General features: G+C 46.7%; 1 protein-coding gene and 1 non-coding gene across 6 annotated transcripts; one reads left to right on the top strand and one right to left on the bottom strand.

Moving 5' to 3' along the window:
- Positions 1-42: 42 nt before the first annotated feature.
- On the top strand, positions 43-22,155 carry DPP9 (dipeptidyl peptidase 9). Of its 5 annotated transcripts, XM_069790257.1 has the most exons (22): positions 766-902; positions 2,940-3,027; positions 6,042-6,144; positions 6,241-6,295; positions 9,057-9,169; positions 10,233-10,406; positions 10,633-10,801; positions 10,954-11,067; positions 11,371-11,499; positions 12,007-12,068; positions 12,609-12,709; positions 14,177-14,354; positions 15,163-15,328; positions 15,437-15,516; positions 17,038-17,190; positions 17,407-17,542; positions 18,262-18,407; positions 18,705-18,851; positions 19,007-19,159; positions 19,728-19,870; positions 20,202-20,313; positions 20,814-22,155. In XM_069790257.1, exons 2-22 carry the CDS (start codon positions 2,972-2,974, stop codon positions 20,904-20,906), a joined length of 2,583 nt encoding a protein of 860 aa, XP_069646358.1. In that variant the 5' UTR covers positions 766-902; positions 2,940-2,971; the 3' UTR covers positions 20,907-22,155. The 5 variants fall into 5 exon arrangements, with proteins under 5 accessions (XP_069646356.1, XP_069646358.1, XP_069646354.1 ...); XM_069790255.1 differs by lacking the exon at positions 766-902 and adding an exon at positions 43-64 and having other exon boundaries at positions 6,042-6,295; XM_069790253.1 differs by having other exon boundaries at positions 768-902; positions 6,042-6,295.
- Positions 176-247, bottom strand: TRNAG-UCC (transfer RNA glycine (anticodon UCC)). Its single transcript has one exon. It is a non-coding gene; the product is annotated as a tRNA-Gly (tRNA).
- Positions 22,156-22,283: the final 128 nt, after the last annotated feature.

Below are 22,283 nucleotides of genomic sequence, written 5' to 3'. Positions count from 1 at the left end.
GTGTCGCACCACTGGGCAGCGCCAGCTTCCCGCCACTCCCGGCTGGTCGACCGCCGGTGTTCAGGTGGGTAAAACGCAGCCGTGCGGGGCACTTCGCGTGTAGGCACGTTCTGAATTAGCTTTGGAATCGGTGGGGAGCGGGGAAAAAAAGTTGGAGTGAAGAAAAGCAAGCTCTTGCGTTGGCCGGGAATCGAACCCGGGTCAACTGCTTGGAAGGCAGCTATGCTAACCACTATACCACCAACGCCCGCTGAAATAGTCTTTCCCGGCCTCCCTCAGCAACCGCAACCTCTTGGGCCCAACCATCCGCCGGGGTGGGAGGGGGAGCCCGCAGCGAGGGCCGAGGAAAGCACCACAATTGCCCCACGGCGGCAGTAAAAGCTGAATTAAGGGTCCGTCTCTGAGTCTGGGTGAGGAAAGACTATTCACTTTGTGTCTTTTTTTTACCCTCTGCCAGCCTCAATTCTCTCTCTACCCCCCTCACTAGGAAGAATAGTTCCGTCCTCCCGCAGGAGGACACACACGCACAGTGGTTCCTCCCAGCCGCCGCTTCCCCCCCCCCCCCCGAGTTGGTACTTCCCTTCCACCTCCCCCCCCCCCCCGCGCGCTCCCGCCATCCCGCCCCGCGCGCCCGCCACTTCCGCCACCGGGTAAAAGGTCGCCCTGTGGCAGGCCGCCGCCCCCCCCGCTTTTCCCCCCCCTCCTCCTCCTCCTCCCCTCCGCCCCGTCCCCCCTCCCCCGTTTCCGGGGCTGCCCAGTGTCCGGGACATGGAGCGGGACTGACGGAACCACCAACACCACCGACACCGCCGCCGCTTCCCCCCCCCCCTCCCCTTTTCCCGTTGAGGAGCTGCCCCCCCCCCCCCCCCACCCGTCAGGGGGAGGTCGTCGCCGCGCCCCGGGTAAGTGAGGCGGGGAGGGCTTCCCCCCCCCGGTACGGGTAGGGCTCGGCCAGGGGAGGTGAGGCGGTGACCCCGGGGAAGGAGTGTTTGCTCCCCTCCGTGGGCCGCATTCCCCCGCCTCCCCTCGGCTGGGGGGGTGCCTTAGGGAGCGAGGGTTGGGTATTTGCCCCCCCACCCCACCTCCCGACTTGTATCCTTTCCCCTCCCCAAAGTTTTGGGGGGGTTGAGGGGCGGGCACCCCTTGCCCTGGGAGGGTGTTTGTTCTCCCACGGTTTGCCCTCCAGGCGTGGGAGGGCGGCCTGGCCCTGAGGGGGTTGTTTGCATTTCACCCCCCCCAAGCATACCCCCCCCCAGGGGTGGGCTGATGGGGCGGGACGCCTTGTCCTGGGACAGGGGGATGTTTGTGTGTGTGTGTGTCCCCAGCCGCCTGTGCTCTACCTAGGCAGAGGAGAAGCTGCTTGCTCCTCTTTTTCCACAGGCAAAGAGCCGTCTCCAGCAGTGGAGGGAGGAGGGGGGGGTCAGGGTATTCCTTCCCCTGGGCTCCCCCCTCTCCTGCTAACCCTTGGCCTGGCTTTCCCCTGCAGCAAGGGCAGGAGCTCCCTGTCAGGGCGTTCAGCCCCACTCGCAGTTTGGAGATGGACATGGGCTGCTGGCAGCCTTTGCCAAAGCTCGTCCCTCTATACAGAAAGCTCCACTGGTTTATTCCACCCTCAGTTGCTTTTATTTTTGGAGAAGGAGATCTCTGAGCTCCCAACCATGACAGGGACACGTTTGTAAGGGCTCCTCTAGGTGACTGTGTTGCTTTGGCTCTTCCTGAACGCACCAGCAGGCCCCTCAGGGTCTCACTGACAAATGAGTATCATGATTCATGCCAGGTATCTGATTTCTCATGTCTGTTTTGTTCAGTTTCTTTTCCTCTGGGTTCAGCATTGGAGGATGTTATTGTTCCTTTTCTCTGTGAACGTGTGAGCTGTGGCAGGTGGGATGGGGGTGAGATGTTTCTCTGAATGATTAAAATTACAGAATAACTGAGATTGGAAGGGACCTTGGGAAGTCTCTAGTCCAACCCCCTGCTCAGAGCAGGGTCAGCTGTGAGATCAGACCAGGTTACTCAGCATTCCTGAGCATCGCTCCTGTTGCCCTTCGTGCTTGCATCAAAAATTGCCCTTAAATTACTGGATGCTGCTACTTCGTCCCTCTCTGTTCTCCTCTGCAGTTTAGGAGCTTCACTGCTGGCGCTTCTTTGTGATGCTGTGTCTCTCCTGATCCTCTGTGAGTGCGGTTTTGTTGGAGAAATGGCTGTTTGGGCAGAGCAGGGGCCTTGGCAAAAGACAGCGGCAGGTCTCGGGTGTGTCTGTGATTCAGAGCTCTCTTGAAGAGGAGACAAAGATATTTATACTTTAATGTACTTGGGCAGAGAGGATGATAGTGAAGGTAGCACCTTCTTATGCTCATGGAAAATGGGCTTGTGTGGTGAACCAGGGTTCCTCCGTGGCATCAGGCTGAGGCAGAGGGAAACAGCAGTCTGGCTTGGAAGACAAATGTGTTTTTTATGTCCCAGGTGGGACTGTGACGCTGTTAGTAGTGGGGCTGCTGACCCTCTGTCTGGCTCCTTATGGTGTCCTTTGTTTGACTCTTGCCTGAAAATGTATGGACCAGACCTCTGTTTTCTCAATTCTTAGTACCTGCTACATCTGAGAATTTCAGGATTTTGGGAGGGGAATAAAAGGTAGAGTCAGTACTGAGGATTCTCAGATTTTAAGAAGAATTTTGTAGGAAAGAAAGAGGCAGGCCACAGAGTTCACTGAGTCCCATTGTTCAGGTGAAGAAATCTCTCTCAGATTTATCTGGGCTGTTAATATCCAGCATGTGCTGGCAGAACAGATTTGGACTGTAAAGTGCAAACCAAGGATTTTGTTTGTGCCTCCCCACTCAGTTGGAAATGTGACCTGTGGAGGATGCTTTTATATAGCCTTATTTCTATGACGGGAGAAACCGCAGTTATATGAAATTTGCTTTTTTCCTCTTCCTTCCTAGTTTCCTGTCCTGCCCAGCTTGCTGAATAGTTAATGCAGAAGATAAAGAGGGTTCGTCTGGAAAACGAGACTGCAGGAAGTTGGAGAAGGTATGTGTCCTGGTTACTCCCAGGGCCTTTACTGACCTTTAGGTTGTGTGGGACAGAGCCATAATCACCTCTTGGAGCAAATGAGGTTTCTGAAAAATCCCAAGTATATCATTCTGCCTAGGGAGCTCTGTGTCAGGATCTGTGGGTCAGGAAGTGACTCAGGAAGATAACTTGTTTCACTGACTTCCAGTTCCAAGCTTTACAATTTTTTTCCTGTGCTGATGTCCCACCTGTGCTTGCTTGTTGTCTTCAGATTAACGCATTCCCACTGAAGGAGGGCTTGGTGGATGTACGCCTCATCCATCTAGCCTGGCCAGGCAGAGCAGAAAAAGCATGAAAAAGACCTCCAAGGGATAGCTAGATGTTTTTGGGAGTGGGGTTAGCAGTGCTTCTGCAACAGCACTGAATCATCTAAATCAGTGCTTCAGCGTGAGGACTGTAATGGACAGTGTTTCTCCAGTAAGGCGTAAATCTCAGATGCACTATGTTGATGCTGAAGTTTCAAGACTGTCTAAGAATCAGATGGTTAAAATTGGTGTCTTGATCCAACTCACCTTTGAATAATTTAATCCCAAAATTCAGTCTGCGATTTCAGTTAGATAAGTTACTGCTTATACTTGTTTACTTATGTAGATGGTGTTGCCAAATACTTGCTACGTTTTGTCCAAGAGATGGCTGTAGCAGTGGATGAAGAAATTGGATTTTCTTTTTACTCTGTATTGTGTCAGGACCTAAGTTTTGTGAGACTCCACCACACTCCAGCTATGATAGTGGTATTTCCCAACACTTTCGCATAACTTTGTGTGATGGCTACTTTGCTTATCCCACTGCTCCACTCTGTTCCAGTGTCAAAATCACCAGGATGAGAACAGTACTGAGCTAAAAGTTATGCCTTTCACTTCCCTAGTGAATCATAACATCATGGCGATATAGTTTGGAAGGGGCTGCAGCCTCCAGTTCAATTTGGGACAGTTGCCAGTATTACACTTGTGGACTGTTCTGAGCCCTTAAAGGTGCAACTTTCCCTTGTGAGGAGTCAAGCTGGTTGAGTAAGACAGTTTTACCAGCTGGATGAGAGTAACCTAAGGGTCAGGTGTCTTGAGCCAAAGCCGGATTATTTTAATTGACTGACTTGACCTGCAGTGGCATTGGGTTGAGAGAATTGTACCCAGTTTATGGGGTTTTGTGGTCTTCCTGTCATGTGTTTTTGATAGGCAACACTTCTGCCTTCAGATGCAATTTTAGTTGCTGTAATGGAGACCCTGGATATAGGCAGTAGAGGCCACAGACACACTCAGTCTTAGAACATCCCGTCACATTCTCTTTTGTGGTTTTACTTGGGCTTCCTGCCTGGCTTTGATTGGAAAATACTCTTCTTTATTCATTTTCAAGCTGTGGATTTACTGCTGGGCAGTAGGTACCGGGAGTACCTACAGATTTATTTCAGGAGCTTGCTCTTGTGTTGCTATTATTCGCACATTTTGTACAATTTAGGGACTTAGCGGTTTGAAGATATGGTTATATTTACAGCCCTTGTACCATGTGCCTGTAGTTTAAGGAAGTCCAGCTGTACTTTGGTTTAGGTTTGCTCATCTTCTGCTGTAATTGCATAAGATGTCAAACTAGGTGAGAACTTCCTTTTAGAGAGTTTGTTAGAAGGTGCAAGCTGGTGGGGAATCCTCAAGGAACACTCAGGGTTCTCCTGAAAAATAGTCATGGTAGAAAATGGGCAGAGGCGAGTGTTTTCTTGTGGTGATATAAATAACCATCCTTCTCCTTTCCCCCGATTCTCTTTGCTGGGAAAGAATTCATTGTGCATCTTACTGAGTCCGAAGTCTTCAAGATTTGGTTTTTGTGTCATTCTTCCTTAATCCTGAAGTATGACAGCTATGTCTTAGAAGCTATTCTGTCAGAATGCACGTCACTGTCCCAAACGACAGGCAGCATTCAAGAAACGTGTAATTTGGAAATTCAAATCTTGGTGCTGCTGAGGACAAGGCATTTTTTAGTGTAATCCTTAGTCACTGGTTTGCCATCTTGATGCTGTGTCAAAGGTAGCGATTCTGTCTCCCTGGAGCAAACTTCTCCAGCCTAATTTTTTCAGTAAACTGAAGTTCTTCTGAAATTCTTTGTAGCATTCTTCTGAGTACCCCCAAAACAACTGATGTCCTCACGGAGCGAAATCCAGCTTCTCGAATGGGGTGACAAAAACTGGTTTCCCTACTCCTAGGCTCATTCCTGCTTTGCAATAGATTACATCATTGACCCTGGGCAAGTCTGTTAGTCCACCTCTCCTCAAATTAACATTTGCTGTAGTTGCATGTGGAGGCGTTTTTTGTAGACTCTCATTCAATAACTGCTAGCTTGGAAATGTATGAGGAATGCATGCCACGTTTTGCAGGATACGACCAGGGTCTGTTACTGCTGTCATCCTTCTGTTAGCAAAGGCAATTGCTCTGGTTTTTTCCTGTTTTGCCATCTCTCCTACTTCATTCCTGGCTGCAATAGCTCTTCAGGTAAGTGAGGTGCTGTGCTTGAGCTTCAACCTCTAAGTGATGAGCAGGCTTTCCTTTAGGATAGGAAGTGGACTTCACTTTTGTGGTCTTCCAGGGCAGAAGTTTATGTGCCTTTACGATAGGTCATAGCTTTGATGACTTATCCGTCCAAATTCCTGGGGTGTTTTTCCTTTGAGTCAAGCTGATTATTTTCTGCACCAGAACTGCTGCTTGTACTTCCTTTAACAGCTTATTTCTAGAACTAGTCCTGGGAGAGCAAGTTTTCTGAGGTTAGTATCTTCATTTACAGGACTCAGTATGGGATGGGAGATGGACTTTTCCTCACAGTACGTCGATGTATGTTTAAAATGTAATCTTTGAGTGCAGAGAATCCTAGGATCTGTAGTTTAAGGAGTGCCTGTTCTCTTAAGCTTGGTGCATGCTTAGAGCTTTCCCTAAGCAACAAAATATGCCTGCTTGATTTTAAGGCTTAATTCTCTCCCTCAACTTCTCTATCAGTTTTTTGTCCAGTTCTGAAGGGGAAGAGAGGATGACTGCAGTGGACACGCTATCAGACAGCTCTGAAGTGGTCGAGATGGAGGATGTGCCTTCCCAATTCCAGGTGCAAAAGCATTCTTGGGATGGGCTGCGTGACATTATTCACAGCAGCAGGAAGTATTCGGGCATGATAGTGAACAAAGCTCCCCATGATTTCCAGTTTGTCCGGAAAACAGAAGAGTCCAGCCCGCACTCTCATCGTCTTTATTACCTGGGTAAGCCAGCATGCCAGACGCTGGGTGTGAATATGTTATGGGAGAGCTTCCAGTCTAAACAGGCGAGGAAAAGGATGGGAGGTATCTCCATTTATGAGATGGGGGAGCTGAGATTAAGTAACATTGCTCAAGGTTTGCATGCTCAATCTATAGCAACACCTGGAACTGAGCAGAGACCTCTCCAGTCTCAGATAAGTGCTTTAACCACAGGTTTTCTGCTAAGGGGAAGTGTTGGCTAGCCAGACCTACCTCGTGACGGAGGTGTGAATGCAGTGTCCTTTGGCAGCCCAGGTCAGTCCAGGTGATGGGGCAAGAGAAGGGATGTTCCTCAAACTCAGGACTATCTTGTGCCTCTGTAGCTTAGGAGAAATGGGATTTACTTGATTGATCAACCAGACTGACTGTCCAAGGAATTCGCTGTCAGTAATTACTAACTATATGTTGCAAGTTCAAGGTATTAATGGCAGGGTGGTGGGGTCTCCCTGCTTTATTAAGTACCATGTAGGTAGAATGCTTTCAAGAGTAGGGGGAAGAAAAACAAAGATTAGGTGGGAATGAGCTATTAGTGGTATTCACAGGGAAATATCCTCTTCCTTACAGTAGGATTGAAAAACAGCAGAATGCTGTGTTGTACAGGTCCCTCATTACAGTTGGAGCCACAGTGTAATTAGTGACAGAGTGGTTGGATTTTACTAACTGGATAATTTTGTGGTTGGTAACATGGGAAGGTTTATAGACTATAAAGAGTTTGTTATGCTTTGGGGCATGAGCTGATCATTACTGGGCTAGTAAAGAAATTGCCTGATGTGCAACTCCATACGGCAGCTGCTTTCCTGAAATGACCCTGCTTTTTTTTTTCCTTCTTTTTTGAGTTGTTGATTGTAGGTCACTGTAGTTCATAGGATGCTGGATTTGAGGGACTGATTTGTTTTGTCATTAAGCAGCTCCTGTGCGCCAGTGACTTGATTTGTTACACTTCCTCATACATTCTTACGACACAAGTGCTACTGTAAAGGGCAGTATCCAGAGTTAGCTTCTTTTTCTTGTTGAGTCTGAACAGTAAGACTTAAAGCTGAATGTATTTCAAGGCCAAGTTGACTTTGATACAGGTTTTTGATCTAGATGACTAAAGAACTAAGGATCTAAGTGGCTAATTTAAAAATTTTTTAATGTTGTTCTGTTGTATGAAATGGCAACCGGACTAGCTACTGGCTGGTTGGTGTTCTGCACCCGTGTGACTCTTACAGGAGTCAGAACCAGGAATGAAGATACACGAGTGTCTTTTCAGTGTTCTTTTCCTTAAGGAAATGTGTAGGGCATAGAGCAGATTGATCCATCATTTAAGATCAGTATCTGCCAGGTAATACCGGTGTACTTCTTCTCAGGCATTCCTAATAAAGGATAAATGGTGATTCTTTCTTTTGCCATAACGAGCATCTTTTGAGTTGAATACTGTGCACTGTTAAATACTCAGAACCCATTTCAGCAGTTCATAAGTGTTTAACGTCAGCATGCTATTACTGTCCCAACATTAAATAACATTTTCAAGTTTTTATGTGAATACTGTTAGTGACTGTATGCCGAAGAGTAGGATGAAGACTTCTGAAGAACTTTACTGTAGGGGTTGAATACTTTTCTCCACTTGGGAGCAAAGTATAATGTCTTTTGGGGAGGAAGGCAGTATTTTTCTTGTAATTTTTGATTGATTGTAGTCAGTCTGAGGTCGTTGTAGAAAGTACTAATATAAGGAGAAGTCCAGGTCACAGTCGGATCAATGTCAAATGTGTGTATATATAGTAATTTGTTCCTATCTGCAGTTTTTTCTGTTTGGACATCTTAAATCGTTCCTGGGCTATCCCCGTAGAATTTTATGTTGTATCGTGGCAGATGCTGCTTATATTAAACACCACATGCTCAGCACTTTGGTGTTTCTGTATCTCAGTGGATTATATGCTCACATATTGCTTTGCTTCCTGAGTACTTATTAATATTTCAGTTTTAATTTTAAGTAACTGTACTGCTGGGTGAACCGGCTCAGAATCTTTCTGTTTTGCCCAGAACATGTGCAGAGTAGACAATATCAGGGCACGTTTCTCTGTGTGAAACTCTCATCTAGGGAGTCTCTACAGCATACATAGAGGGCAAGTTCATGGTCTTTGATTTTGTTGAAACTCCCAAAATCGTGTGTCAGGATATTTTATTTCTCGTGGTTGTTTTGGAAGTTGGATGAAGGCCAGTAGCTTATGTGATAACCACAGTCAAAGGCTTACATAAAATAATAAGGTCTTTTGACTATGTAGTATACTGTTTCACATTTGAATGGGCTCTCTAGAGCTTCCAAGCTTTTTCTTCCCCTCTTGCAGGCTGCTGCGTTGGCCTGAATGAGGTCCCTGTAGCAAATTTCTGGCTGAGAAATGTGGAGCGTAATGTTGAGTCACCCATTCAGGGAGTGGCTTTTTTCAAGTGGATCTAGGGCATGGGTTGAACAGTCCACAGAGAGAAAAGTTGGACGTAACCAATTCTGAAGAGGTTGGTTAGTGTTAAATCTTGCTTAGAGAAATTTCTGAATAAATATCTAAATTTAAATAATTTAGATATTATTCTGTGATTGAACTGGGAGCTGCTTGGGAATGACAGCTGGTAAAAGCCTCTGGATAGCCCCAACCCTTCTGTTATCAGACTTTTTTTTCAGTTTGTTCTTGGTTTTCTTCGTCCTGGCTAACTAACCTTAAGAAGGATGATGCTTTTGTCCTCCTAATAGGAATGCCATATGGTAGCCGAGAGAATTCCCTTCTTTACTCAGAGATTCCCAAAAAGGTACGGAAGGAGGCCTTGCTACTCTTGTCATGGAAACAGATGCTGGATCACTTTCAGGTAAGCCGAAGTGTGACAAACCTGGGTTGACAGTGCTTGGGAAAACTGGCTGATGTTGCGGGGCTGGTATGGTGGGTACTACTCTGCTGAACAGTACGGATAATAGCATGAGTGTATAAGACACAGAGAATGGTATTGGTAGGAATGTTGTCTTGAGAATTCTTTGCTTCATAATACAAGATAGTCACTTGTATGTGCAACAGAGCTGGCAGTGGGAGTGAAACAGCAGTTGATGTGGCAAGCAAAGGGCTGACCTAGCAAAGCGGACTCTAAACTAGCGTGTAGTCTGCCTCAGATTACGTGCTATCAGGACAGTGCGCCTTTCTTCTGGGTATCTTGTCTGGGCTCTTGCCATGCTTGTTTCATGTGCTTGGTGGAATGCCTGTCTGTCATCTTTCCTGCTTTTAAGGAAGTTGGGAAAGTTGAGTTTAAACTGCTGCATCTGCCCTACACTCTGTTGCAAGTGAACCAGAAAGAAGGTGAATTTTCCCCTCCCTGATTTTAGTATCTTAATGTCCCTTGTCACTAACAGCATTGATGAAGAAGAGAGTGGAGGGTTTTTGTCTGTCTTCCCTACTAAAAAGGTTCCTGGCGGAAGAGAATTTAGCTCTCTCGTCCCCATTTGGATTGCTAGTCCTCTTCAGCGTAATTCAAGATCCCCGGAAGAACTTTTGTTTGTAGTGTCTGACATGGAAACTGTTTGTGAAGGCTGTAGATAACGTCATTAAGTTAATTGGTTACATCTGATTTGCATAAGCAGAGCAAGTGCAGCTGTCCTCAGTTCATGCTGAAGTGCCAACTGCAGAAATGATAGACTCGCAATTCATCCCTCTTATGTAGAGGGAACTTTGGGGCATGTGTTGGTTTAGTCCTCCTGGAGCACACCAGTAGCCTAGAGTACAGTAGTTATGGACCTGTACGGTAAGACTGCTGGCTGGTTTTGGCTGGTATGTTGTATTTCGGGCATTCACAGACTAGTTGGTGCCAGTCTTGGAGCATTCCTGTTCTGTGAAAGTCTCTCTCCTTGCAGATTCTTTCAGATTTTCCTTTCCTTCAATACTAGGCAACCCCTCATCATGGGATATATTCTAGAGAAGAGGAACTCTTGAGGGAACGCAAGCGACTTGGTGTCTTTGGTATAACATCTTACGATTTCCACAGTGAGAGTGGCCTATTCCTCTTCCAGGCCAGCAACAGCCTCTTTCATTGTCGAGATGGAGGCAAGAATGGTTTCATGGTGAGTCTGCTAGTGATTTTATGACTGTCACCTGAAATGGACTTAATGGTTTTGATTGGCGATAGCTGCACATCTGCATCTGTTTGGTTGTGGTCATTTCTCTTGTGTCCTATCAGAGCTGTGTTTGCCCTCATTTCATGGGCTGTACTGTATCTGTAGTTTAGGCCTTTTAAATATGAAGCTGGAAGCTGATTTGGTACAGAGCTGTTTGTGTCTGTTGCTGTAGGTGTCTCCAATGAAGCCTCTGGAGATCAAGACTCAGTGCACAGGGCCACGAATGGATCCCAAGATCTGCCCTGCTGACCCTGCCTTCTTTTCATTCATTAATAACAATGATCTGTGGGTAGCAAATATTGAGACAGGAGAGGAGAAGCGGATGACATACTGCCATAAAGGTAACTGGTGCTTCTTGCCAGATTGAAAAGGAAATGCCTTCTGACAAATTTGGGCTGGAAGGGCTCATGTCTTATTTCTTTCAAGTACATTCTTCTTTTGGATCGGCTTTTTCTAAGGAGATGTAAATGCAGTCTCCTTTGTTCCTCTCCAGGCTTATCCAATGTTCTTGATGACCCCAAGTCTGCTGGTGTAGCCACTTTTGTCATTCAGGAGGAGTTTGATCGGTTCACGGGCTATTGGTGGTGTCCCACAGCTTCCACAGAAGGTCAGTCAGTGTTCTGCTTATCAAATTCTGATGCTGTAACTGCTGCTGGACCCTGATATGAATGATATTTTGAGCAGGGTTTTCCTTTGGCCTGGGTTTGGTCTGTTTCTGGGGGGGCCACCTGAAGGAGCAAAACACAGAGGGATTAGAATTGTGCTCCGAGGAGTATTCACAGGTGGTCACTAGGAGCTGTGGCTATACAGGAGATGTACACCCTGCACCAGAGTGTATTGCCGCAGTGCTCCAGGCAAGTCAGAAACAGCTGGAAAACACTGTAGCAAACATGCTTACTATCTGTCCTAGGTTCAGAGGATTTAAAAACACTGAGGATCTTGTATGAGGAAGTGGATGAGTCAGAGGTGGAGATAATTCATGTTCCTTCACCTGCCTTGGAGGAGAGAAAAACAGACTCCTATCGGTACCCCAGGACAGGTAAGTGAAATACCGTGGGGCCGCTAATGCAACTCTTGACTCCTGCTGGCAGCAGCAGTGGAATTTGTGCTGTAAACTTTGCATGATTAATCTGGGTACTTACTAGAATGTAGAAGCTGGTCGTAAATGTTGAGGCCTAATTGAGTCTCTGAGCCCAAAATCTACTGCAAGAAAGGAACGGGATTTAAAGTTCAGCTTAAATGAAAGGATTGCTGAGAAAATGGAATATATCTGGTAGTGTATGCTGGAATACATTTTGAATCCCGTCTTTCCTCTCCCTCCTGAGAACATGCACAGCCAACTAGGCAAGGCAAAAGCAAACTTTTCCCATACCCAGAATGACTCTTGTGATTACACTGGTGTTTGCTCACATACATAATTTGATATTTGTACATTCACACAGAGCCATTTTAGTAGGACCAGGGTCAGTTCTTTTCTGGAAGCTGTATTGCTTATAACTATGGTTCACATTGGTCATCGTGGTGTTCTTTCACTCCTTCTCTGCAGGCAGCAAAAACCCCAAGATTATGTTAAAACTGGCAGAATTTAAAACAGACAGCAAGGGTAAGGTAAGTAATAACAACTTGGAATGGCATATTGCACAGGAGGGCTGTCTGCTTCTGAAACTCCCTAAAATTAAGACAAGGTCACTAAGAAATCCTAGACAGTGTTAGTCTTTGTTTTCATCCTGTTGTAATACCTGGTTCTATAATGCATTTATCCAAGAAACACAAAAAACTTTAAAATGCTGAAAAGTATTGTTCTGGTGGAGAGGCAGCTGAGAGAAGGGAGGGAAGCAAGAAGTAGGGTTAGCCTGGTATACCACACTGTCAGTAGTAGAGCAGGAGGATTGAAGCTCAATCTAATCCTGGGCTTCAGTCCCTGGCTGTATCCTTTTCTGTGGCTGAATGCCAAAATCATTTTGCTTTGAAGCTTGTTTTCCCCTTCTCTTCCTGCCATTTGTAGAAAGGCTTGCTTCTCCTGGCCTGACCCTTGCTGATGCCAGTAGTTAAACTTCCTTATTCTCCCATTCTGCTGAGCTTCCATAGGAGGAGGTGGGGAGGTCTGGTAGCAGTCTGATTTGATATTGGACCTTCCTCTTACTGCAGATCGTGTGTGCTCAGGACAAGGAGCTGGTGCAACCCTTTGCTGCATTGTTTCCGACTGTGGAGTACATTGCCCGTGCTGGATGGACCCGAGATGGCAAATAGTACATAAGCTTTTCTTCCAAACTAATGCTCCCAAGGGCTTCCCTGGCTGAACTACCACAGGCCCTCGACATGCTTTGTATTGTAGTCATGACCTGGTTTTAAAGCCATGAGTGCCCGAAATGGCACATGAGTATTTGGTTTCTTCAGTGTTATAACACCCTAAAAGTAGGAATTAATCAAATGTAGACCAGAGTGACAAGCTGCGGGGTTTAAGTCACAACCACAAAATTAAATGACATTGATGTATTAAGCGAGCAGTCCTAGGGACTTCTTTTGAGTTGAAGATGTTTAACACAAGTACAATATGCTTCCTGCTGAAAATGAGAATGTACTGTAAGCAGTTTTATCGTTATTCATTGGTCCATTGTGATCAATGCCGAATGTGTCATGGGAAAGTGGGCAGTCTGCATGGTGCTAAGTCCTTTGTGCAGTGTGTACAAGGGGAAAAGATTGCTCTGTGACCGGTGTGCTCCCATAGCTTGCTATTGCTCCAAAATGTGATACCAGCCTTGTGCTGGCCAGCCTTCCCTGAAGAGTTACAGAATTCACACCAATCTGATTGGTTTGAAATTTTAAAGCTCTTAATTTTTTCCCCTCAAAAGCTTGCTTGACTATTAACTAGTTTCTGTGCAGATCAAGTTAAGGTGACTTAGCTGTCTTTGAAGATTGCATTCTGTAACTCATCATTAATTTTCTGCTCTGGAAACTAAATTCATACAGCTTTACAGAAGGTAATCCCATAGGTGATTCTTATGTTCTGCACCAGAGCTTATCTAAATGTGCTGAATATATCAGTTCATGAAGTCCACAGTCACTGAGATGCTAGGGAGAACTGGCTCTTTTGAAAGTCTGTCTTAATGATGAAACTTCCCTTGATGCACTTCCAGGCCTTGGGGTAGCCGCACTATGCAGCGGTGGCTTGCCATCTGTCATGTTGAGAGGCCTGCAGTGCAGCACCACTTCAAATGACTCTCCTTGGAGAGGAACAAGGCTGAGACTGAAGCGACTCCTTCACTTGGCAGTTGTCTTAGGTCTGTGCCTTTCCCTGCTAGTGCAGCGTGCAATGAGGAAGCTACAAATGGATCACTTTAAGAGTGATCGCTTCAGCTCGTTAGGAGCTTGCTAGAAAACAAATGGTGCTTCCTGATGAAGGGGCTGTCCAAGGAAGAGTTATGTTCTGGAGACAGGGTTCTGTTAACAGTGCTCCCTTGGAATAGACACTCTGGCAAATCTGTCAGACATCTTGTCTGAACGATACCCCTGTGAAATACCAGAGATGTCTGGCAATACATGTTTGTTGGCAAAGCTTCCAGGAGATTAGAAAGCAGCAATGATGAGAAAAGCTTTGCATTCAGATGCCTAAATCCTTTCTGCCGGGGGGTGGGGGGGGGAAGAGTTGCATGTTAGTGTTAGAAAGGGACATCTATTCTGTGGTACTGACATTCATCTCCAACTTCTTTCCCCAGTGCCTGGGCTATGTTCCTAGACAGACCTCAGCAACGGCTGCAGCTAATCCTTTTGCCTCCAGCACTCTTTATTCCAGTCCCAGAGAATGAGGAGCAACGCGCTGAATTTGCCAAAACTGTGCCAGAAAATGTCCAGCCATTTGTGATCTATGAAGAAACCACTGATGTGTGGATAAATGTAAGAGGCTTGGGGCTGGGGGGAGAAGACAGGCTTCCCCTTCCTCCCCCAGTTAACCATTTTCATGTTGGCTGTGTGTCCAGTTTAGTCCATGCTCCAGCAGACTGCTTTGCTCCTTGGTAGTGCCAGATTTGGTGTTAATTCAGGGGGTTTGATAAAGCCATTAGAAGGACTTCATGCACTCGGCACTGGAAGAGATGAGGATTCTGCCATTTTCTTGTAGTTGGAACTGTTCATTCAGTTCTTGCTAACTTTCTTGGTGAACACAGGCACTTCGGACACTGACACTTTTGCATGTAACACTGCCATTCTTTTGAGGTTATTTTATTACAAGATTAGATGGCTTCTTGAAGCATGAGCAACCCTAATCCCTGGAATCTGTTGTACCTTTTTTAGGTAGGTAACGGACACAGGGGTCAGGGAATAAACTTCGGCCTCTAAGATTAAACGTCTTTGTACTGAAGCGACCAAGGGGCCTGAAGTTCACACCATGGCCTTCCTAAGGTGTTGGAATAGCAACCATCTAGTGGGACTCACATAGCTGAAACGTCTAGCTCGGAGGCCAGACTGGTGCTGATTTTGGTCGTAGCCATGGACAGCCCAGAGCACGCAGTCTTCTACATGGACCCAGGGTTTCTTTGTGGTAATAGGAAAATATGGAAGGGCTTTTTCCCACTAGCTGCTCATCTGAGATATTTCTCCCCCATGGCCTTTCCTTTGAAAGCCAGTAGTTCAGCATTGACTCCCTTGGCTACGTCTTTGCTGTCTCAATACAAATCACTGATGTGTCTTTTGCCTTGTGTGACAGGTTCATGATATCTTCTATCCTTTCATCCAACCGGAGGGAGAGGAGGAAGAACTCTGCTTTATCCGAGCCAACGAATGCAAAACAGGTTTCTGTCACCTGTACAGAGTCACAGCGGTCCTAAAGCAAGGCAGCTATGACTGGGCGCAGCCATATGTCCATAGTGAGGGTAAGAGTGGCACTTTGTTGGCGTTTCAGCTTTGGGAGCTCCCTCTCTGATCTGCTTGTGTTATCTTTTGGGGAAGCCAGTGATTTATTCTCATGTTATTTCTTCTAGATGATTTCAAATGTCCTATCAAAGAAGAGATTGCCCTGACTGGTGGAGAATGGGAGGTGTTGGCGAGGCATGGATCAAAGGTAGTGGTTATTTTTATTCTCTCTTGCAGTGTTACAGCTCTGCATTGTCTGCCCACAGTCCTGGCCTACGCCCTGTTACGCCTGGGACCAGCTAGAACTACTTAAGCTTCATTTTGTTTCTCTTTTTATTGCTGCCTCTGCTTTCCCCAGAAGTGCTGTAGTCCAGTGCACATTGAACTGATTGCCTTTTTAATCAGACTTCAGATTGCTCCTTAGGTAAATCCCATGAGTGAGTCAGGCCATAAAAAAAGAAAAAAGTCTGAGGTTCAAGAGCAACAAAGAACTATTTTGTGGAGAAGCTTGGGACTGCTGCCTTTGCCAAAGCATTTTAACCCCAATGAGTACTTGTGAATTGGAAATATGTCCTAGCGCTTAGAGTGAACTCTTGGTCTCCAGCTGATCCCTCAGCAGAGCCTTTAAGAAGGAGGCAGCTAGGGAGTATAAAGCAATTTAGAATATGGAGAAACTGTATCTGGTATTGGTTGCAGAATAGACAGAAATGAATTCTTATTAATCTTGTAGAAACCTAGTTCCATTTTTGCTTCAGGAATTAACTCCGAGGTTGATCTTTAACGCTCCCGGGTGATTTCTGTCAAAATAAAGACCTTGTCTGTTCATTTCCAATTAATCTGGATTTTCACTTCTCGCTTTTTAAAAAGGCCTACAGCTCCATGCATTTGGTTTCTGCTGCTTTTCCTCAATCTGCAATTAACCTGCTGTCCCTCCCCATGTGGATTCTCACTGTACATGCTGTTGATTTTGGCCACAGCTCTTCCCTGCATGTGTTGTGGCTAAAATTGTGTTAGCAGCAATTATTTTGATGCATTTGTTGCTCCACAGGGCTCTGCCCAGTTTTCCTGGCCAATTGAGTTGGATATTTTTTTCCCTTTGCTGTCCAGTGGTCTTCAAACTGCGGGTTAGCCAGAAATAGCATTTGGAAACCGTAAGGTGGAAAACAGTTCAGTTACTGTTGCTGGATGAATGCAGTATTTAACAGCTGTAGTCTTTATTCCTGGCTGGCCAGCTGGTTTTTAGAAGCAGCTTTATCTGGACATCAAGCCACATTAAAATATGTTTTTAAAGTTTGGTACTGTTAGAGCTATTAGACTGATCCTTCCACAGATGGGAATTCATTATCATGATTGCTGGAAAAAATACACATATACCCTTATAATCCAGATGTACTATGGGAAGATGCCATATTTAAGCACAGAATCTTCCTACTTTCACCTGTGGGGAACAGAGCCCAACTTTTTATGCTCAGTAGTAAGCAAATGCTTTGAGTCTTTTAAAGCTGAGTGACTGCTTTTTGTTACTTCATTGGACTATATGCAGTTTTCCATAAGTGCTGCGTATGTGTTCTCTAGCCACAGGCGTTGTGTACGGTCCCTAATGCCGTGAGCAGTCTGTCATGGTCTATTTGTGTTTTAAGCTGACTCTGCTTGGGGACAGACTGTTTGAACTAGCAAAGGAGCAGTAGTTGTCATCCTTCTGTCGCTGAGCCCTCTCTTTTCCACATAGATCTGGGTCAATGAGACTACGAAGCTGGTGTATTTCCAAGGCACAAAGGACACCCCGTTGGAGCACCACCTCTACGTAGTCAGCTATGAGTCTCCTGGAGAAATTGTGCGACTCACCACTCCAGGCTTCTCCCACAGCTGTTCAATGAGCCAGGTTTGTTGTTTCTTAGATACAAGAGGCCCTTGTCTCCTGACTGACAGGGATCCTAACTAGGAATGGTAATGAATCATGACCAGTAATGAGTCCTGAGGGCTTCTTTGTCTTGGTTGCTTGAGATGTGGGAGCTCTTGTCTGAGAACTGCATGGAGGAGATTAGATGTGGGAAATGAAAGACCTTGTTCCTCTAACTCTTCTTTCTCCCATTTGTAGAACTTTGACATGTTCATCAGCCACTACAGCAGCGTGAGCACTCCACCTTGTGTGCACGTCTACAAGCTCAGTGGCTCTGATGATGACCCGCTCCACAAGCAGCCCAAGTTCTGGGCTAGCATGATGGAGGCAGCCAGTAAGTCCTGTAGAACATGTCGGTGCTCGGTTATGTCTGTGATGCTCTTCCTACTAGTAGTAGCCAAAGGTGATGGAGAGGGAAGTGGCCCAAGTAACTCTAAGGGAAAATGAATTGTGTTATCTTGCAGAGGAGATATCTCTGGTGGATAGCATCCAGGAAATGGTATATGGGCTTTTAAGATGTTACTATTTCATGCTTTGAGCGAAAGCAGTGCTCCAGGGTTTACATGACTGTGGTGTTAGGTGTTTTGTCATTCATGATTTGTCTGAAGAGGGAGGGGGCAAGTATCTGGGATGCAGCAGTTACTTCATTTTAAGGCTGTAGGCTTTAAGGTTTTAGGTACAGCTCACAGCAGCACCTGAATCCCTCCTGCTCCTGCAAATGTTTTCTCCATTTGACCCATCCCTGTTCTTAACCTTCCACATCTTGCTGTTATGGCATAGAGTGCTTTGTCTGAGAATACCCAGCTGATGCTGTTTTCTTGTGTGATCCCTTCACTCTTTATATGGCCTATTGCGCTATGCAGGCAGATAGAGGCTGTATGTTTCCCAGCAAGAGGCTTCTCTGAGAGGCATTGCTAAGGCTTGGTATGGTTTGGTATTGAAAGAGCCCTTGTCTAGGGTCAAATTTGAACAGAATGAGCTTGTTTGGGTGGGGTAAGGGGCAGAGCCTGCTGCCAGTTATGGCATTGCTAGTGTCTGAACTTCCTTCTGCAGGTTGTCCCCCAGATTATGTCCCACCTGAGATCTTTCACTTCCGCACTCAGTCAGATGTTGAGCTCTATGGAATGGTCTACAAACCTCATGATGTCCAACCTGGGAAGAAGCATCCCACAGTGCTCTTCGTGTATGGAGGCCCTCAGGTAATAATCCAAATTAACTGCTGGCGTCAGGCATGGTGTTGCTGCCCAGAGCAGAGCTCCGTGTAGCTTGGTCATGCATCAAGACTTATACTTCAGTTAGCAAGGAGCACTGGACCTGTGCTCTGACCTCTGCTTCAAACCTCAGATGATTTTTCCAGCACTGAGTCTGATTTGCGTGGCTCTGATAGCTTGATTAACGGCTGCTGTCCAGCTTGGGATCCTACAGAGTGGGACAGACAGAGGAAGGTACTGGAAGGCAGCTGCTCAGTTCTGAAACTTTCTTCCCTTCTCCTGCAGGTGCAGTTAGTGAATAACTCCTTCAAAGGAATCAAGTACTTGCGGCTAAACACGCTAGCATCCCTAGGCTATGCTGTGGTAGTGATTGATGGAAGGGGTTCGTGCCAGCGCGGACTCAAATTTGAAGGGGCACTGAAAAACCAAATGGTAATGTACTACTTTTGTTGATGAATCTCTGCTCATTTGCTCTTTCTAAGGCTGCCTGGCTGCATGTTTCCTGTGTGAGTGGTGCTTTTGTCTTTTCTGTCTCAAGTTTCTAGATTTAGAAAGCCACTAACTTGAGCTTCCTTGTTGCCTTTTAGGGTCAGGTGGAAATAGAAGACCAGGTGGAAGGTTTACATTATGTAGCAGAAAAATACGGGTTTATCGACTTGAGTCGGGTAGCCATACATGGCTGGTCATATGGGGGTTTTCTCTCCCTCATGGGTCTTATCTGTAAACCCAATGTCTTCAAGGTAAGTCTGGACGTGGGGCTGTCACCTTGGGACACATAGCTCTCAGCTTCTGTAACTCTTGGCATTGAGTTGGCTTTTTTGCTTGATATTTCTGATGGACAGGTGAAAATGTTCCTCAGTCCTGCCTGTAGCTCCTGGCTACAGTCCTGCCTTCTGCTTACAGATCATACCTGTCTGAGGCTTGATGAGAATGGGGTCTCTGGGATGGGGTTGTTCCCCAGTGACTGCCAATGGAGGACTTAACCTAGCATCCAATGAGATAATTGATGCACTATTCCTAATCCCCTTCCCAAGTCCCCAGCACAGTTTATGGATCATTCCACAAGTCCTCCTTGAAAAGGGGAAGCCTTTAGTGCCGATATGCAGGAATTTGCCCCATTGTGACCATAAGAAGAATAGCAAGAGGAGGAATCTGGGTTTTATGTGGGTTTGCTGTAGAAGAGTCCTGGTCTGAGTGACAGAACAGTCCAGAGCCTGTTTTTCCTTCCTCTTCAGGAAGACAGGGAACACTTGAACTCTTTAGCACGTGATAATTGAGGCTGTCTCCTGCCACCTATTTGTTTGACAGATTGCTATAGCAGGTGCTCCTGTCACAGTTTGGATGGCATATGACACCGGGTATACTGAGCGGTACATGGATATCCCAGAAAACAACCAGCAAGGTTATGAGGCTGGCTCTGTGGCATTACACGTAGAAAAGCTTCCCAATGAGTGAGTACTGTGGGGTTGAGCGATCTGCTAAAAACCTGCTCCTGGGTCCTGCTTGGTGCCACCAGTTGCACCTCTGCTGAATCCCAAAAGAATGGATGGATTCTTATCCCATTTAATTTTAACTGATGTGGCCAGTCACTGCCTTCTGCAGCAAGCTGGGGCATTGTACCCCAGCCCCTTTGCCGGGGTTGAGGACCACGTCCATGGCCTTACACTATTCTGACTGCCTGACCATTGCTCAGTTTTGGCTTATGGACTGGCAGCTCTTTGCTCAGACCCACTGCAGAGCTTTTTATGTGGTTTCTCATCCTATCTTTCATCCCATCTCCAGGCCAAATCGTTTGCTCATCCTCCATGGCTTTTTGGATGAAAATGTGCACTTTTTTCACACCAACTTCCTGGTATCACAGCTAATCCGGGCTGGAAAACCTTACCAGCTGCAGGTAGGAAGAAGACTGAAGTGGGAAGGTCCCTTAAATCTGGAAAGAGAAAACATTTTGTGCTGTGTGTTCTGGGGAGTAGGAGAAGGTGGAGGCAGATGCTTCCACATCTCGTTGCAATGTAGATGACAGTAAATGCCTAGTTCGACTCCAAGAGGTGGCCGGGAGGTGGCACTGTGGCTGTTTTATTGCTGGCAGATGTGGCCTGTATCTAAAAGCACTTGCAAACAGGGCTCCGGCCCTAGGCCTGGAACTTTCCTTCTCCGCTGAGCTGTTGCTGTCTCACTTGGCTGGTGGCAGCAGAGGTGGCTGACTTGCCGAGCAGACTAGCAGCACATGCCAGCGCAATGAGGCGGGGAGAGGGCTGGTGCTCTAGACATTCCCTGGCACCTCTTTGTCCCGATGGAGACTGGGTTGAGCGAAAAGGGCTGATGTGAGAGAGGGTTGTCTGTGCTGAATGAGCTGCTCCTGGCTAATTGCCCTGTCTCTCTGCTTCTGCACAGATCTACCCCAACGAGAGACACAGTATTCGGTGCCCTGAGTCAGGAGAGCACTATGAAATCACGCTGCTGCACTTTCTACAAGAATACCTCTGAGAGCACAAGCCTCTGCAAACTGGACACTGACAGCTCATCCTCCCCCTCCTGTGCCCTGCCACTACCGCCTCCCTCGACAGCCATCTAACCCAGAGCACAAATGGCTGAGTGCCCACGTCCGGGCTGGGTGTCCCCCCCTGAGCGAGGGGGGAGGGTGGAGGGCACCTTCCCTTTGGACAGTGCCACCTTCTTTCACTTTCCAAGCTGGAGGTCTGCCCCTGCTCGGCTGCTCATCCTGTTCCTCTCCTCCGGCCTGGCTGTTAATGCTTTTTTTGCTGCTACTCCCTCTATCCTGGGAATCAATGGACAGTGGTCTGTCTCCCGAGGCTGAGGTTTGTGTCCATCTCTCTCTCCCCCATCCTTTTCCCCTTTCACTGCACCTTTGCAGTTCCCATGCTCTTACCTGCAAGAACTCAGTGCCTGTGTTGGAAATGGAAGAGCTGAATCAGCAAGCTGCCTTAAGCCAGGAGTGGGAGGGAAGAGAGAACTACCTATTGTTAAGCCCCAGGCGAGCTGATCACTGCTGCTGCTGTGTCCTGGCCCTGCTGCGACAATGTGGAGCCCTGGGATGTGAAGAGAGCTCTACAGAAGCATGCAACACTAGTCTTTTCTATTTTTCAGTTTAATTTTGCAGAGCAGATGGAGGAAGTGGCTGGGGTCGGTAACAGCGTCCTCTGATACCTTTCTCTAATGGCCGCTCACAAGCAGAGTAGTGCCAACAGGTAGCACGGCAGCTGAAGCAGCTGGCTACAACCAGAGATCATCTCTCCAGAGATCGCAGCAGCATTTGGGTTTTTGCAACACAAGATGGATAATATTTATGCAAATCCTCCCTCTCTCTGTTCTCTGTGCTGCCTCCTGATCCCACCTTCTCCTTCCCTGACACCCTGAGCTTTCAGATGTGCACTGAAATTGGCTGTGCTTCAGTTCTCTGCGGGTCAGTGACTGTTCCCCTTGCCCATCTACTCAGCAAATGTTCTCTTCTGGTTTTTATTTACCTGGTCAACAGGAACTGCAGTTCTGGGGAGGGGGGATTGAGCAATCGCACCTCAGGGGAGCACATACCCCCCTCAAGCCAAGGGTTCTGCCAGGGGCAAAAAGGAAAAAAAATGAAACCCAAATGAACCACGTTGACTTGCCCTGGAGTATTTTAAGTGCGTATTATGAAAAGAAAATATTTTTATGGATTCTTATTCTTTTATAATTATGAGTGTAAGATGTAGCGACTCATTAAAATATTGGAAAGAGATACGCTGGCTGGCATTTGTGCGTTTTTGGAGTGCAGGAGAGGGCTCGGGAGGAAATGGCAGCTGGCTCACAATAGCCGAAGCCGTGTCTGTGGTAAAAGCAAAGCGCTCTGTTCGGTTTCTGTGCCGA

The sequence above is a fragment of the Haliaeetus albicilla genome, chromosome 8 (assembly GCF_947461875.1).
Source record: "Haliaeetus albicilla chromosome 8, bHalAlb1.1, whole genome shotgun sequence".
NCBI lineage: Eukaryota > Metazoa > Chordata > Aves > Accipitriformes > Accipitridae > Haliaeetus > Haliaeetus albicilla.
Note: the sequence above shows the minus strand (reverse complement) of the source record. Positions and strands in the feature narration are given on the sequence as shown.

Bases quoted from the DNA above. Each gene is read 5' to 3' on its own strand.
- DPP9 (XM_069790255.1), top strand. From the start codon at position 2,972: ATGCAGAAGATAAAGAGGGTTCGTCTGGAAAACGAGACTGCAGGAAGT. The intron at 14,355-15,162 runs GTAAGAGGCTTG...CTTGTGTGACAG, and splicing joins CCACTGATGTGTGGATAAAT to GTTCATGATATCTTCTATCC. The intron at 20,314-20,813 runs GTAGGAAGAAGA...GCTTCTGCACAG, and splicing joins GAAAACCTTACCAGCTGCAG to ATCTACCCCAACGAGAGACA.